Below are 18252 nucleotides of genomic sequence, written 5' to 3' on the forward strand. Positions count from 1 at the left end.
TTGCACAGGTCCTCCTAAGCGCCCTGATGAGCTACAAATATTTCCATTAGTCCCCAATTTCAAGCGAACACATTTGTCATCGGCCCAGCGGATCGGAAGTAATGCTTCATTTGTGGCTGCGATGACATCACGCTGGTGACTGCTGTATCTGAGTCTGTATTTTTTTTCCTTTGGATCATGCTCTTGGCTGTTCTAATGATGATTTAAATGTGATTTAATTCTCCATGTCGGCTTGCTTTCGATTCGAAGAATTCCAAAAGTGTCACAAGAACATACACATACAGTTATGCATACATTCAAGCGAATGATCTCCAAAATAGTAATAATCAAGTGTTTGTTTGAACAACAAAACATGTAAAATGACTAATGTGCATAAACTTGTGAAGAAATCATTCAAATATTTTCCAAAAACCCTTAACCTCAATCCAACACAAAAAGAATGTGATATTATGAAAGCAAAAGTTCAAAGAATCCACCCCAAAACATCCACAAACTTTGTTGTTAGCTCATTTAATTGATATGTTGCTGACAACAACGCTGTCATATGTCAAAACACTACCATTTTATCATCAAATTAAACCGGTCCGTAATACTATCTGAGCCACTACCGATGCAACCCCATTCATGCTTCAAGGTTCATTGACAAAGGCAACAGCTTCTCCACCCGAACAAAGAAACAAATAAACCCGTTCCCATTTTGTACAATGCATGGAAAAGAGCAGCACATCTCGCTTCCCTCCCCTCAAGGTTTCCTTTCCAAAATAAGCCACTTAGCCAAAAGTCGACGAATGCAATCAATTATGCTCCAATTACCGAACAATTAACGCCTCTGGCCAAGTTGATGCTTTCCGGCGTTGATTAATGTGTGCCGTTTCGGTGTGTAGCAACCGGCTCGTCGACGAACGGAAAAGCAGTTTGCTGTGGGGGGAAAGGTGTCCTCATCCCGGGGCCAAACCGCTTCTTACCAAAAGGAAAAGCAGTCGTGTAACGATCGTTTGACGCGAAACTGCAAACACCGCAACATCGTCGGCTCGTCGGTCGGCTGCAAGAACCGTCCCTTCGAGCCGATAGGCAGAACTTTGTTTGAGATTAAAAATAAATCTTGCGGTTAATTTATCTTCTCGCTTGCAGTCGGCAAGTCGGCGGCCCTCCACCCAATGCACCCTCGCGGATCGTATGTTTCGGAGACGACAGGAAATGTGGCGTACAGAGAAAAAAAAAGCAAAAGGCCGTACACCGAGTTATTGGGAAGGAAGAGCTACTTTCTTGAACAAATGTAGCCCTTTTTTCTGTTTGCTCCGTGGCGTGGCGGAAAATTGTTGGAATAATTTGTCTTGCTTCGGTTTCCGATTCGGCTGTTGGTTGCTGGTGGGTTAGACAATGACACTCGATCGTTCGGCAGGTTGTACTAATTTATGTTGCTGCGTGAACCTGTCTGTGACCGTTTGCTAATTTGAAGGAATGCTGAAGGCGTACGGTGAAAGGTATTGGCTGCTCATCAACAACCTTTGCCGGTGATTGAATTTGTGTTACAAATACCTTTGGTTATGGTTCTCATTTTCATCATTTTTGTTCATCTTTTTATGCGTGGTTTTATGATTTTGTTTTGTAGAATTTATCTTAAAATATTAATATACTGAATTTTTAATGAAGTATTATTCCATTCATCATTATAATCAAGTAGATTAAAAATATTTTAAAGAAATATTGTAAAAATAAGGAAAAATAAGAACATGTCATGAGAGAGGCATAAAAAAGAAAAGAAAATTGAAGATAAAAAAAAGCTAAAATTAATAAAATGTTTTTGATTATTGCATAACGATGAACAGTAAAAGCCATATATAATTTGTGTTAAAATATTCTTATAACATGACAAAACATCATTAAAAAAAGCCTTCAGCTATTTCAGAGATTTTTAACAAAACATCATTAAAATATTGAAAACAGAAAAGAGTAAGTTGTTATCCGCTCTTTGATCTCTAATTTTGTTACAAATGTTAGTCGTTTAAAAGTTATTTATTTATTTGGTAGATTTGTAATATCTAAATATCTTAAATGTTTTGTGATAGATTACATATTTTTACTTGTTTATCGCTTGATTTTAAAATAGAAGTTAATATAGAATTTAATAATTTCTTTTACCACTAACACCTTCATTACATTGTACCAAACCAGCAACCATGATTTCAAACGCTTAACTTTCTGTTAAATAGCGAGTTGAAGAAACCTCTAAGTAGAAATTAATTCTATTGTGCATTTCAATCATCAGCTTCATAAGTGAGAAAGAATTCCCCCCAGGACATAATCATTGCTTAATTAGACACCAACTAAGAGTAACCCCCATTAACTTGCCCCGTTTTGATCCGTGTGTCCGACAGTCCTACCCAGTCCCCCTGTCCCATGTTTCCCGAATAATGTCCCGTGTCGTGCAACGTACATTCCTGATGTCTGGCCTGATGATTCAATAAACAGATTTTACCAATTTTATTCTCTTACCCCGTACCCGATGCGCCGTGACGTATCGAAGTAAATATCGCCGCAATAAAACCGAACAGATGAGATACTAACGATGAAATGATGCGTTGATAACGTGTGTCTGTGTCCCCGAGTGGGCCACACTTTTCCTCCGCAGAAAATGCGGAGGGAAATTATACGCTCTCAAACCTCCAGTCGTAACCGTGTAGGTAACGAATCGCATTGAAAAAATGTGTGCTCCTCCCGAGTTTTCTTTCGCCTTTTCGTACTGTTCGAGAAATTTTCCCCGACCCAGCATCAACGCCGGATAATTAGGCGATGATTTATTGGTGTCGCTTGTACCAGTGAAACGGCGCAGCATCCAACTCGAAGGAAATGATCTTCATGCACGATCAATGGACACGCCCTCTTTCTTCCCGGGACGGAAAACGGTGGCCAAATGCAGTGGTTGTTAAACACTTTTGTTTAGTTCTATTTTGTGTAGATCTGTGCTACATGACTACAAATAATTATTTATCTACATCAATTCTAACTACTTTTTGATACGTGAAGTATCTAAAATGGAAAATTTATCTCAAAATTTACTTATTTTTTTATGTTTTGTCAAACCTTTGAAAACACTTGACGAACCCTGACTCAAGGGAAAAAAATAAAACCAGAGACATACAGATGTGGATTTCTCTTGTTTGCTTTTCCCTCTTAAATACGCAATCTCTTCAGGACCTTCTCAAACACGCGAACATCCTCGATCGTCGCAGAGCGCAAGTGGAAATGTTCTACTATTTTCAAGACGAGTTTTGCCTTTCCATCGCACAGTCGATCGCGGAAAACTGGTCGAAACGGACGTTGGAAAGTGCGTTAGCGTGACATATTTAGTGATAGTTTAACTGTTGTGATGCACTGTGAAACTCTCAAATATTGGTGAATGTGTAGAACTAACCTTTATGTAAATCCTTCATGTTGTAGTGAAAAATGAAGCTTTAGTAAAATATGAAATTTATTTCAATCAATGAATGAGAATAACCTTCAATCAAGTGAAGCAAAAGGATTTGTGATAATTGAGTGCATACAGTGCTACAACAATCACACCTAGTTTTATGAGTTAACCACTCATGTACTATGAACCATCCCGCCTTCGGTAAGCCGTTAGTGACATCAACCATTACTTCAACGATGGCATCCAGTGTAGTGAACTCTACGCCCTCCTCAATGCACCACGTAGATCCGGTAGCAAACAATCGAGTAAAAAACAGTTTCTCGATCGAACATCTGCTCGCTAAACCAGATCGATCGGGTACAGCATCGACTTCGTCCGTCGCATGCTATCGTGGGATGGATGATCGTCTCGCTAGCTCCTATCCCATCGCTCACCCTGCCCAACTGCACAACAGTATGGTTTACCAAACGTTGATGACCCGCAGTGCGTCGGCAGTTGAGTTTTTGGATGTGAATAAAAATGAAACGAGTGCTGTCCCGTTTGCAGCCGATCGCCCACCGTCGGAACGGGCAGAATCTTCTTCGCCCGAGTCAAGCTGCAACGAGGATACGATGGATAATTGTTCGGAGATCGCTTCCGAAGGAAGTGCTAGTGGTGAGTTTTATAAATTTGTTGTAAAACAGGTTGGGTGTATAGAAGATATCAACCTATATATTTTTTTTAATTAGTTATTAATATAAGGTGTTAAGGTTATCGATGCTCTGATATAGAATACTCTGATGATGATGAAAACGATTTTATTGTATTCGCTTTCAATCTGTAAATTTATCTTCATAGATAAAATTATACGTGTAGGAATTAGTTACGAATTATCATTCTGTATAGTCTGCGTTTGGTGGCGTGCGAGGAAATTCCAGCCTGACTATTATGCAATCTAATCCTGCACAATCCTACTGCACATGTACTTGTAATGTACTGGTAAATTCTCGGATTATTAACAACATGTTCAGATTCTAATAGTGATAAGTATAGTACAAAAGATGTACAGTAGGAAGACCTAGAATAATGATCGACAAAGTCCACGGGCCAAATGCGACCCGCCGCAACGTTCAAAACGGCCCACGAAAGGGTTTGGCTGATTTTGAAAGATGGGGAGAAATTATTGGTAAACAAATTACTGAAGATCTTATAGTACGACATTTTACTCCATCGTACTCTTTCAACTTCAACAAAAATAATATGGAATTATGGACCATCAGTGTGATCGAATTCGAGGTCAATATCCCCGAATGTAATATTAACATTGTTTTAAGACGACAACAAAGACTTTCGTAATGGAGCTAGTCGAATACGAAATCTTGTATAGAGAAGATACACTAAAACCTGGTTGCAGTAATGCATTTTTTCGCGATAATGTTTTTCTGCTATTAAAACAAATCCTGTTATTTTTACAAATACGACCATTCCAAACTGATAACAAGTACAACTGTGCCAACGTGCTTTTTCATTAGGAATCAGTTATCAATGTATCTGACATGGCGTTAGTTGTTCATAAAGCGTTTTGATAGTTACTTAATCCACGTTTGTTTCAATTATTCAATCACCAATAATTTTTGCGGTGTGAAAGGATGAGCTCATCAAGAAGCGAAATTGCTCTTGCTTTATTATTTGTAACTTTTAAAACTTTCGCCCCTCTGTTGGCAATCCTTAAGCGATCAAATATTACAATTAGTTTTTAAAATAGGTATTACCGATTTAGGCCGGTCTCGTAGTACAGTCGTCAACTCGGACGACTTAACAACATGCCCGTCATGGGTTCAATCCCCAAACAGACCGTGCCGCCATACGTAGGATTGACTATCCTGCTATGGGGGGGAATCAATTAGTCACTGAAAGCCAAGCCCACAAGTGGGTACAGGCAGGCCTTGACCGACATCGGTTGTTGAGCCAGAGAAGAAGAAGATTACCGATGTAGGACCATGCTTAAATGAAATACAGAAATACAACATCCTTCAGAATCCAGAACACTAATCAGAAAAAGAGGCAAAGCCATGAAAATGTTGGTTTCGTTTTTGAAGGAAAACCAATTGCATTTCCATCTCACCGAATACGGGTTGCTCTAAGGAATAATTATTTTCAGAACATTGTCGCGTATCACACAAAGGTAGTGAATGCTTGGTAGTCATAGCGCTGGAGAGTAAAAGATTCAGTTATAACCCATTGTTCACCTTCATTGTCAGACACAGGTCGTAATCTTTTATTTAGAGGTTGCATGCCTAATCTCGTATATGATCAAGCGGTATGCAACAACCCGTAAATCTAGTGTAACGAAAATTACCCTTGTAGTATTTATGCGTTCCGATTAGTTAAATGTTGCCAACGTTCGAAATAGACAGAGTTATTGAAGTATAGTCAGTAAACCAAAAAAAAGGTATAATAATAAAAGATTTTTTAAATCGAACTAATATCATTTTACCAATTTCCTGAAATGTGAAAACAATTTTTGAGTTATTACATTTTAGTGAATAGTAATTTATTCCAATTATACATTAGAATATTTCAACCCATAATTCTAAGATCTTTGATTCTATAAATTTTCTGGAATAAAAAGCTACATTTTCTAAAATAAAATTATAAATTCGTTAAATAACTAATGTGAAATTAAATTAAAGCATCGATGATAAATTGCAATCGTAAAAAATCAATTGTTTTCGATTAACTCTTGGTAGCTGGCATTGTTTTTTTTTTGTATTGAATCGTATAAAAAGAACACATTATTTGTACAAAAAAGTAAAGGAAATCAATGAGCAGAAGGAATGTATATTTGTATATTCTTGTATACGGTAGGAATGGACACAACAAACTTAAATCGCATTCCTGTTTTCTTTCGTATTTTTTGAATGTTCAAACCCATTCAAGAAAATTGTCACTTAGAATTTCGAGTCAAAAATATTCCTCCGCAAGAAAAACGTGATTATTTTTAGCTACATCTTTAAATATTTCTCTCAATAACTTATCGCCTACGATCGTTTTTCCCCCATCCATTGACAACCATTCACGTGGACGAACTTCAGTCTCTTCTCCACCTTCCTATCGACCAATCATCGATGCTACAGCCAACGCATCGGCATCCGCCTTCTAACATGCAGCCCGAAAACTAACAAACCTGTCGTACTGCTCATCAATCATCGCCAGAGCAGCATTTAATCGTTTTCTAATTGCCTCCAAATACGCCACTTAATTGTCACCGAATGTCGATCAGCGGCTTTAACTGCCCGACGGTAAGGATGTGAGAAATGCCGCCGTCATGCACCGAGCCGAGTCGGTACGTTCGAACGTCGAATGGGTTTTTTTTTAACTTTACTTTACTGTGAACTAAAAATAACAACGTAGATATATGTTTTCGTAAACAAGAAAAGTTTAAAAGTACGGCTAAAAATACAACTCATATTAGTGGTCACGAAACAGCTCACTAAACTCATACCTGTCATCGTTTAAAATTGTTGCTCATTACTAATTGCAGCCATTTCTTCTGCGTGTTTTTTTGTATTTTCTTGTGTAGGAGGACTGGCTGCTCACGATGATAGAAAGAAACGACCACGCACTGCATTTTCAGCGGCTCAGATCAAAGCATTGGAGACGGAGTTTGAGCGCGGCAAGTACCTATCCGTCGCCAAGCGCACCGCACTGGCCAAACAGCTACATCTAACCGAAACTCAAATCAAGATATGGTTCCAAAACCGACGCACCAAGTGGAAACGCAAATATACAGCGGACGTTGAGTCACTCGCCTCACACTACTACTCCCAGCTTGGCATTGGAAGTTTTGCCCGTCCGATGGTCGTGGGGGATCGGTTGTGGTTGTTCAGCCAAACACCGAACGGACCAACGCCCGTCCAATCACTCCTGCTAAATGGTCCACAGCCAGGAGCTGCTGGTGCATCGCATCCAGCACTCGGTATGCAACATCCCGCTGCCATTAGACCTTACCCGAATCTTTCCGGGCCTATTCCCATGAACGCCGGTCCTAATTTCCCCCCACGTCCAGGAATGCCACCGGGAGCGTACCTTTCCAATATACCCTCGGCGGCAGCAGCTGGACCTGACGGATTTCTACACAAAATTCCTTCACCATCGCCCCAAAGTCGAATGGCACAACCGCTTGGTTTGAGGGCACTGTCGTCGGGAGAACTCTTGGAAGGTGCCTACTACACTGCAGCTGGAATGCCCGGACCAAAGTTTAATCCAAATGAGCTAATCAACGGAGGATTGCTGGCTACGGATGGTAACAGCTCGGGAATAGCCGATCTTGAGCGTGCTTTTGGCAATCCGAGCAATATGATCGAGAGTCTAGCAACGTCCAATCCAACTGAAGCATCGATCGCTGGTGGTGTGCGTACCGGCGGTAAGAAGGGTGCCGATTTGATGAACAATAACGAGTGTGCCATTAAGGATGGATTGGCCTCCAGCGAGCAGGATTCGTCGAGTGAAATCGATTGTGAAGAGATTGAGGATGAAGCAATGATTTGACAAGTAGAATTATTAGAATTATCACGGATAATTTGACCGTGTGTACTAGTGTACAAACACTAATGAAAGTGGTCTGACGAGCCTCGATAATTAAGCATTGAGGGTATTGTTTAAAAGCTGATCTAATCAACCTCCAATTAAATGTGCAAAACTTGTTAAAACTCCAAAGATTTTTAAAAATAAAGAACAAACTAATCTAACTGATATGAAAAAAAAGAAGCTTTACTATATTTTTATAAAACACTTATTATCTTATCACAAAATCCGCAAGTTACTGTTTAGGATAAACATTGCCGAACCCTGCCTTGATCCACCATATTCTTCTCGGGAAGAAAGTGGGCGTGTCTACTGACTGCAAGTGAAGATCATTTTCTCGAAGAGGATGGCGTGCTGTTTCAAGCAACAAGAGACATCAATAAATCATCGACTAATTAGTCAGTTAGTTGTTCCGTTACTTGAAAGGAATTTTCCGAAACATGATCGTAGAACGCATAAAACATTGAAATTATTATTAAAGAGAAGTAGTGTCTAATAAAATAGACAATTGTGATCATTCCCAAATGCGATAAAATTTTGCAATTATTATCAATTGTTTTTAAAGATAAAAAAAAAACTGCAAAAAAGAATGCACTCCATTAGCATTTACATAAAGTTTACAACATTTTTTTACCAACATAAAACAACAGCGACGTACAACCATATTGAAAAACACCTTAATATAAAACAAATGTTAAGTTTCGGCGGACCACTATGTAACTCCCGGAATACAGTAACACAAGAGCTGCAAAGAGCTGATTTATTTACAGAGTTTCACACAGTGTATGTGAGAGTGTATGCTGGCGTAAAGTGTGTACATTTATTTCACAGTGAGTACAGAGTTTCATACAAACGCTTTCCGTTCATTGTTTCTGTTTGTTTGTTTTTTGGCTCTCCTTTTCTCTTTCACGATTTCTTTTCCTTGCTAATGATTGTTACTATTTTTTGCAATTGTTGCTACACTGATTTATGTTTCGCTCCAATCGAGAGTACCATTTGACACGTACAGTTTCGGTGTTTGATTTCGACTTTTTACTACTATTTAAAAATGCTACCTTATGTCGTTTTTGCTTATTTACATAGACCTTACCATTGCGCTTAGTGTGGGTATCAATGAATGACATTGTAATCCTTTTGCTGCTGACGTACGATTTTAATGTCTCATTGTAAAGATTAGCTCTCTCTCTCTCTCTCTCTCTCTCTCTCTCTCTCTCTCTCTCTCTCTCTCTCTCTTTCTCTTGCATTCTATTCCCACTTTCAGAACATACCATTTCCCAGACACACTACATTATTCAACAGGAATCCACCGTTCCTAGCCATCCTTTCAATTGTGATGCATTTTTGCTAGCATTTATTTATATTGTAATTTTTAAAACGTTTCATTACCCAAAGTTTCTAAAAGATGGAGCCAAAATGTATTGCTTTTAGGTTTTTTGTTGCTGTCTGGCTAACGGCTTAAACTGCATTCTGGCATTTCTCATGTCGGCTGTGTGGCAAATGGAGTGGTTCCACACGCACGCATACACGCATCACATACATTCAAAACAAACACTCATTTGACTAGCTGCTGCAGCGCATAAGCAGTGCAGTGGGTGTGCTTTGTATGCACTTTTCTTAAATTCTAACTGTTCTCCTGGGCTTGCATCACAAATCAATGCTCTGTGAATCAGGTCGAGTATCAAAAAGTAGAAGACTTGTTGGTGTCACGCAACTTTGCACGGAAAAAAGGAACGTACTGTAGATACGATAGCGATAGCAAGGAACTGTGTTGATAGTTGGTGATTGAGTTAGAAAAGAATAACGATACACTTAAACAGGCTGGTGACTGGTTATTCAGTGGATAGTGCAGTAGTGTTAACGTAATTATTCTAGCATTTCACCTTTCTTCTATGTCTATAAAATCGTTTCACTGAAACAAAATATAAAAAATAAAAAAAAAATCCTAAATGCCCTAACATAAAATATAATAGTACCATGGTAATTGTTTCAATCACTTTGCCAGTTCATACAGCGGAATTGAGCGGTTTTTTGCCTCGAGTGCGTAACACTAGCGATAAACTTAGCTATTTGCAGGTGTTCAACGCACGGGAATGATTAACACTTTTGCGTATGTGTGTGCAGATTGCAGTAAAGGCAAAACAATATCAAAACTATTGCAGGGAAGTGAGCAAATGGTGGTTGCTTTTGCTGTTGCATCACTCATACCACCACGTCAGCAATCGAGATTAATTTTGAAATCCATTTTTTAAACCCTACAACATTTACGCTAAAAAAAAAACAAAAAAAAAAACAAAAAAGGCCACCACGACATCGTGCTGTGCTTCCTCTACCACGCGTGCGGTGTGTGTGTGTGTTGGTTGTGTAAGAAAAGTCAGTTCTTCACGGAAGCGAACGCACGTGGAAACAGGTTGCGCAGCAAAACGATAACAATGCTGCGCTGCTAGATCAGGCTGGGCAGTGGAGCGCTCTGTTAACTCCAGGTGAGATCGTAACCCTTCCAGTTTGCACTCGGCGCCAGATACACCCGCTGGCCGTTGTAGAAGAACGAAACTACGCCCCGGTAGGCTGTCCGTGGTACGCCGCTCTGTAAACCATTGCGAAATTCAATTGCTTGCGTCAGCTGGCTGGTACAAAGAAGAGACAGCAGGTCGCGCCGGCACTTACCTTAAAATCGTCCATCAGGCCGAGGTTTTTGGTGGCCCGTTTGTACTGCTCTTTGGTGTGGTACGCTATGCGAATCGGCTCACGCGTCATTACCATGCCACGCTTCAGTTCATCCAGCGTTACCACCGGACTCTGGTACACGGTTTTAAGGAACGCATCGTCGTATGCAGACTGGAGGAAGGAAAAAGCGAGAATGAAGAAATGGAGAAGCAGATTAATTACACACACTGTTTGCTGAGTGACACAGAGTTATTTGAATGGCAACTCATTTTACCTTCACCAGATAGGAAAGGTTCGTTTTGGTAAAGCTAACAAACTCTTCGCTGAGCTTGATGAACTTTAGATGTTTATCGAAGAATAGACCACTGTAAATACAAAAATAGGTTAATTTCACACACTAGTAATACCAAACCACCTAAACGCTTCAAACATACTTCGATACACCAATTTTGCCAAACGTTCTCGTCCGGGGCAGTTCCGGCCGTATACAAGCCCGCTCTTTGCGCTGCTCCGGCTGCCGAATCCAATCGTCCCAGAATCTGTAAAAATGATTACAATTGATTACTGAGCGCCCATTATCGCAATCTATCAGACAATAGCAACTCACGCTTTCGGCCATTTCGGTTCCAGCTCGTCCCACAGATCTTTCGTCATCATCCATCCCAGCCCGGGGAAGAAATCGGACCGATAGAGCAGATCATGCGCGGTCGTATCAATTAATCCCTCCTTCCCGTTGTCGTTCCACGCCGACACACACCACAGCGACTTGTCGCGCTTCAGTATCGGGTACGTGCCGAGGAAGTACTCGTAAAAGTCCGGCGCCACGCTCAGATCGTCCTCGACCAGTATCACCGAATCGAACCCTTGCCCGAAGACGGCTCGCAGCGCCCAGCCGTAGTGGCGCGAGATTTTGTAGTACCCCTTGTACTTCTTCTCCTTCGGCGGCACGGGTATGTCCGACTGGTCCGGCTGCTGGATCAGCGTCACCTCGTCCCGGTACGAGAGGATGGTGTTGCGTGTCGCCTCATCGTCACAGTCCTGCGACACGATAATGGGAAACTGTTCCGCGCTCGGCCGATAGCGTATCAGATCGTCCAGACACTTGTTGACGGAGATACGGTTGCACGCGAACACGACCACGGGGATGACGGGGAAGGCCGGATCGTTGTTGAGATAGCGCTGCTGGAACTTGCTCAGCACCCGCTCCACCTCGGGCCGTCCGTCTTCTGCCTCGGGTATGGGGGCGAGCGGTGCCGGCACGCCCAGTACACCCTTCCCATCCTCTTCCTCTGCCGGTGGTGCTTGTCGCTCTTTCGGCACCTCCGCTTCCTGCACAGCCGCGCCGGGAGATTCTTGCGACGCGGCCGGGATCAGTTGCGCCGGAACGCTCGATACCTTGTCGGTCCGTCGCAGAATGTTTATAATGTCACGGTACAAATTCTGCCGGCTGTCGGCAAAGCTCTTCAGATTCTGCTCAAAGTCCTGCACCTTTTCCAGCATCAGCTTGTTGCTCGCGAAGGCGGGCCGAGGCCGCGAACCGTCCGTCCCCCGGACGGAGCGCATAAACGCGAGATAAGTCATCAGCACCCAGATGACCAACACGCCGACCAGCAGGATCGTCTTACGTGGCCGCATGACGCTCGTTATCGCACTGCTGCTGCTGCTGCTGCTGCTTCGCGGAAATTCAAACTACTCGCACCGAACGTGCGTGCCACTCGACAATAACACACGAGTGATCACTGCACAGGAACAATACGACTGCACGCGAAAACAAACGCGAAACCTGCACTACATCCGGCCGTGCGTACCCGCCGCAGCTTTCCACACCACAATGCAACGCAGCGCGGAATTGTATTGTTATGCTATCACCACCACCGACCGGCACATACAATTGTTCCCCTCTATGTTAGCACGGTTCGCGATAGCACTACACGCCGACTGCATGACCACCTTCGCGACGGGCCACTATCATCGCTACACATGTCCGCAACCTGCCATCGGAGCTCGGCATTAGCACAGCTCGGAACGAAACACTTTAGTAAACGCACAATCACAAGCGCACACACACGTACACACACAAACAGTCCACGAAACGAGGTGTTTCACACGGTGCGACCAAAACCCGTTTCCATTGCGCTTAATTCAATGATAAAATCGCGATTGCAAACGCTGTTTCAGCTGGGGGAAGCAATTTTCTCACAGATTATTTTCCCATTCTGGACCAATACGTGGTTTGTTTACGTCCTGTCAGATTGCGGTGACGTTTGCCACGAGCGAGCTCTGATGTAGGTGATCCATGTGGTAAAGGAGAATCAAACATAGAAATCTTTTACACCAATTATGAAGACAAATTATCAGTTACAAAAATTATTCAAAGCTTCTGGAAGAAACTGCATGATACTAGATTAATTACTAGGGTTTAACTTCATGCTTTTAATAACTTTAATTTCAATTCCGTTTTCCATGAGGATTCGATGAACTTCAAGGGTTAATGCTGCTGTCAGATGTTTGTTGTTAAACAATTCGGTCCACGAAAAAGAGCAGCAAGAAAATATGCGAACGATTTCTTAGTTTTCCTTTCGTTTTTTATGCCAGTTTCAATTTTGATGCAGACGGACAAACTATTTTCTAATACAAATGATGATATATTTAATATTTAATCGTACTCATGGTTTAGTTTTAATTTCGAACACAACGTTTTACACATTTCACACAACATTTATCTCCTCCTCGTAAATGCTATCGCCCACAAATCGCTTCTCATACTCGATGCGGCTTCTTTCCCACTCTTTCGGGTGTGCCTTTTTCTTGTGCCCATGCAAGTTGGCGGACGAGTTGAACGTTTTCGGACAGTGCGGACATTTGTACAGCGTGCTGCCTGTGTGTATCGTCATGTGCTCCTGCAAATAAAACGCCCAATTAAGTATCTGTCTACGTAAAACTCCAGCCCTAGCAAGCTTCTCGTTCCATTACCTCCAATGTGAATGCTCGTTTGAAAGCTTTGTAGCAAACGTTGCACTGGTAAGACTTTTGCATCTTGTGCACGAACAGCTTGTGGCTTTTCAGGGCCGTATGCGTGGGTGCGACCTTTCCACAGATCTCGCACACGTTTTGCATTCCGCTCGTTTTGTGTCGATTTAAGTGTTTTCTGAGGCTGCCCTTGTTTTTCAGCCTGAAAAGTGAACAATTAAGCAAATTTAGTTATTTTACATTTCAATGAACAACTGGCCGTGCTCGTATGCCTACCATCGTTTGCATATGTGGCATTCTACCCGCTCCGTTTCGTACGGATTGTGGCTATCCTTTTGATGACGGCGCAACGCTTCCCCAGTTTTGTACCACTTTGGGCAGGCGTCACACATAAATCCTGGCCCATGAACACGCTTTTTGTGTTGCTGTAGTCGCGTTTCTGATAAGTATCTATAAGAAAAGAGAATGGAAATCATAATTTTTCGCCAGGGAACGCACTCCATTTGCTAACTATTTTTACTTACTCATTTCCACATTCTGAACATGCGAATTGTAAGCCATTTTCAGCAACGTGTTGCTTTCGATGTTTATTTAGCAGATGCCGCTTGGGGTACACGCGATCACACTGGTCACATTTATAGCTTTCCGCCACTTCTGGTCCGTTTTGCGTCGCATCTTCAGACTCTTCGTGGTGCTCGAATTCGATCACATTGTCAAAGTTTGGTCCTGTTTCGATTTCATCACTTTGTTGGGGAGATTCTTTGGTATTCCGTTCGATTGTAAGAACGACACTATCCCCACTGACTTCTTCCAAATTCAATTCCTCTGATGTTTCAATAAGAACAGTTTCCGAGTCTGAATCATCCGGAAAGGATTCGTGAATATCATCTGTTTCTGGGCTTTCCGCGTACGCACACGAATCTTCCGTTGGCAACGGTTCCAGCTTGCTTCCATCGTGTTGATTCTGTTCTTCTGCATGGTGTATTCTTTCTACTAGCTCGTAGAAAGTGTTAAATTCGTCCACCTGCGCCCAGCACGCACTGCACACGTACTTTTGCTGAATGTCCTCTGTAGTGAACCAGAAATGGCGACACAAAACCGATACCACCTTCGGTTCCAGCTCGCTGCAAAGAGAGTTTGCGGGTTCCTGACTGCTTAAACACAGCAAACAAGGTACCGTTTCAAATAATTCAATTTTTAAATCCATTCTTTCCACAACACCAGCAGCAAACAAATGTTTGTTTATTTTCACGCTGCTGAAGCGTCCAAATGTCAGGTTGTGACGGTTTTCGACGTTTCGAGCGAGGGCTTTTGATCAAATCTAAATTCAAACGATAGCGTGGATGACATCTTTTTTAGAAGATTTTTGTAAAATATTTAAAATTGGCGTTGTTAAATTAAATTTTAAATTCAAAAATAAGTTTTCATGACGTTTAATGACTTGTACCAACATGTTTATTTTTCCATGCCATTTTTCTTTTGTTAAGTCTGATTATTTGAATTTTGTTTTTACTATCTATCTCAGAAAAAAAATCGTATTTTTTTCGTAAAATTAATTTGTTATTGATAATATTGCTTGAGTTTTTCAGATGACGTAATACAAAGTCCAAAAGGAAGCCAGGCTCATGAACTGCAAAAAACCGTTCGTTTTAAAACCTGTGTTGTCCAATAGTTTTGCAAAACGGTTCAACGGCCTTGCCTAAAGTTCTGTCTGCCCAAAAAACAAAAACAAAAATCTGGAGTCAAAGAACTTTACCCATGGCTCATGCACGTCCCACACATGCGCATGGGATGACGAACGGTTCAGGTAGTGTAGCATGTAGCCCCATTCTAGGTACGATTACCATTCCGCCTTCAGATCATTTCAAACCCGAGACACACCACGATCGTTAGCGAAATGAATGTCTCTCGGTTTTCGTTTGCGAATTTCTCCCCAAAAGTTGTATTATTTATAAGGAAATGGCGTAATCTCGGAAGGAGAGACGTGCAACGGAAAACAAAACCAAAGCGAATAAACTTTGGCAGAAGAACAAACACAGGAAAGGCACCCGCACTCAGGGTGAGACGCATGAAACAGGAATCGAACCGGAATGGATGGAAGCATTAAAAAAGAGGAAATGAAAAATAAATTCTACCACACGTTCGGGGTGTGATGGTGCGGTTCACACAAACCACCGACCACCGAGCGGAACGCAATGCACTACCAAACAGAGCCAACATTGGTCTGGCAAATTGGCAAATGGTCGCTCAAGAATGCTCACCTGAGCTGGGGCTGATAATTTATGCTGACCACACTGGCAACGTGTTAGTATGAGCGGGAGTGAGGGGGGAATTTTTATGCAACAGGTAACGCTACTTGAGCTTAAACAAACAATAATAATTATGGTTCATGTGTTATGTGTTAAAGGCACCCAGCTTTGGTTTTACTTCATAAAAGCATAGATGTCTTATTTCCAGGCTGAATTTTGTACCATGATAAATGACATAATTTTAATTCATCTTCCGCCCCGGCAGCGCAATGACATCATCAACTTAGCGATCCTCACTGCCTCACGGGCCGTCGTGCTGAATTTGCTTTCTGGGATGTCACTGACGGCGAGCACGTACAAATTAATTCATTAATCATGCTTCCCTGCCAACTAACAAAGCCAGCCTAAAGGGTCTACCGCAACTTCTTCCAAGCAAGAGCTGGCAGGCTGATGCTGATTTCCGTTTTACTATTTCTCTGCCCATTTCAAGAACGGAGCAAGATTTTCGCGCAGATAAGCAAAGCACAATATTTGTTCGTTAGAATGAAAGACACACAAAAGGCATGGGTACGCCGTATGGTACAATTTAAATCATCCTAACCATCCTAAACTGAGATTTGGACGGTTTGAAAGCATGTAAAAAAACACATCAAGTGCTCTTATGTGATGTGGATATGAAGGAATTCTTGAGATTATTCCAAAAAACACTTTATTCTTACGCAAAAAAACGCAACCGTTACACCGAGGTTAACTTCTCACTGACCTACACTTCGCGCACGTTAATTACTGCTTCCCTGATCGCACCGTCCGCATCTTCCTGCAGCAGCATCCGCACGCGAGAAACGGAAAGAAGACGCTTGAACAAAACGCTCAGAACGAGAAAGAAAAAAGAAGAAGAAGAAGCATAATAATACACATACTTTTATCGTGCACAATTACGCCTAAATGAACTTGCTGCCTCCGAAAGTTCTCCCACATACCTAGAACACTGGGGGCGGGGATCGGGGACGGCTGATGCGCCGTGACGTAAGCCGAGGGGCACGGTGCTACGGGGGCACACACGTGTACTCGCACATGAGGCAGCTAGTAGTAACTGTGTTAATAGTGTACTCTTCGCGGCCATACGCGAATGTAGGTCTTTCCGGTGTTTTCGGCTTTCCCGGCGGCCATCCCTTGCGACGTGCAGTTTTCATGTGTGTTTGTGTGTGGGCATGTGAATATATATGTATGTTAACCGTTTAATGTATGTTCTAGCGGATCATCCGCGCGAGTGCGATGTAAGACGCAAGATTAAGACCCTGAACCGACCGGCTTCCCGCGTGAGCAACATGAGAAAAACCCATTTCGTCGGTGAACCTTGTTTAACCTACTGTTGTGTACTCTGACCCAGGTAGAGGAGTGCGAGGAGTGTGTTGAAGGGTAGAAGTTCTTGACTTTTTTTTCTCTAAACCATTCATTTTGCTCTCGTAACTGTCTCGTCCACAGAACGGTAAAGGGTGATTGCCGGGATGACACAGCTGAGTTGCTTGCTGGAGTCATGCACGCGGGGCCACTGCCGGACCTGTTCTAGTTGGTGATTTTATCTGAGCTTAAGGTAGAATGATATCTACTGCCTCATGCGCCAACGTATGTGGCGTACGGGCGGGGAGGGCTATTTGTTTTAGAGCCTCATGAAGTTTCACATTCGCTTCCCCTTCTAGACATGCTGGGGTTCTAAAACCTTGCCTATTGCAAGCCTAACTAACCATGAGAGTGTGCATCGAAGCGACTCCTCCATTACTCACTCAGTCGCGCACTCGCGATCTTCCGGGCGGATGTTTCGTATCATTGCTGGGAAATGATGACTCTCTTTACCGATCGCTTGATAATCGTATACCATAATCAAATGAGATAAGCTTGAGTGATTGCATGTTGGGATGTGCAGTTCTAGCCGATCTTTAGCTCCTACAGGGGACTCTTTTTTTGCCGTTCAGATTCCACTGTGAAATAAATAATAAAATGTTCCGCTCAGCCCATCATGCGACTTTCCATGCTGTCAGTGGTTGTCCTTGGTAGACAACTAAAAAGTTACTTTATTTGTATTTTTTCTTTCTTTCTCAATCTTCCATGCCCATACCGGTACTGTGTCCTCCAGTGTTGAAGATCGGAACTGGTTTTCTTCACCCTGCAAGCCAACAGTCCCCCCCACAGTTTTGATGATCCGCTCGATCTCACCAAAAGGAGACAGCTGGCCATCGACGAGTCCAGCACTGTATCCTTCGGTGTCCCATTTTGTTCCTTCTCTCTCCCTCTCCTTTTACCCTTCTTCTTCTTCTTCTTACTCTTACTGTCCGATCTCATCGACACACAGAAGTTAAGCTGCGATCTTCGACAGCAACCATAAATTGGTTC

General features: G+C 42.3%; 2 protein-coding genes across 2 annotated transcripts; one reads left to right on the top strand and one right to left on the bottom strand.

Annotated features, from left to right (window-relative positions):
* Positions 1–3224: 3224 nt before the first annotated feature.
* LOC120898401 (homeobox protein MSH-B) lies at positions 3225–8126 on the top strand. Its single transcript, XM_040304219.1, has 2 exons — positions 3225–4066; positions 6975–8126. Exons 1-2 carry the CDS (start codon positions 3595–3597, stop codon positions 7940–7942), a joined length of 1440 nt encoding a protein of 479 aa, XP_040160153.1. The 5' UTR covers positions 3225–3594; the 3' UTR covers positions 7943–8126.
* A 581-nt stretch (positions 8127–8707) lies between these two features.
* LOC120895428 lies at positions 8708–14862 on the bottom strand. Its single transcript, XM_040298787.1, has 9 exons — positions 14137–14862; positions 13889–14062; positions 13616–13814; positions 13393–13542; positions 11250–12331; positions 11077–11181; positions 10917–11007; positions 10643–10813; positions 8708–10562 (listed from the first exon to the last, which is right to left on the bottom strand). The coding sequence occupies exons 1-9, from the start codon at positions 14817–14819 to the stop codon at positions 10449–10451; spliced, it is 2769 nt and encodes a 922-aa protein (XP_040154721.1). The 5' UTR covers positions 14820–14862; the 3' UTR covers positions 8708–10448.
* Between the last annotated feature and the right edge of the window lie 3390 nt (positions 14863–18252).

Source organism: Anopheles arabiensis, chromosome 2 (assembly GCF_016920715.1).
Source record: "Anopheles arabiensis isolate DONGOLA chromosome 2, AaraD3, whole genome shotgun sequence".
Lineage (NCBI taxonomy): Eukaryota > Metazoa > Arthropoda > Insecta > Diptera > Culicidae > Anopheles > Anopheles arabiensis.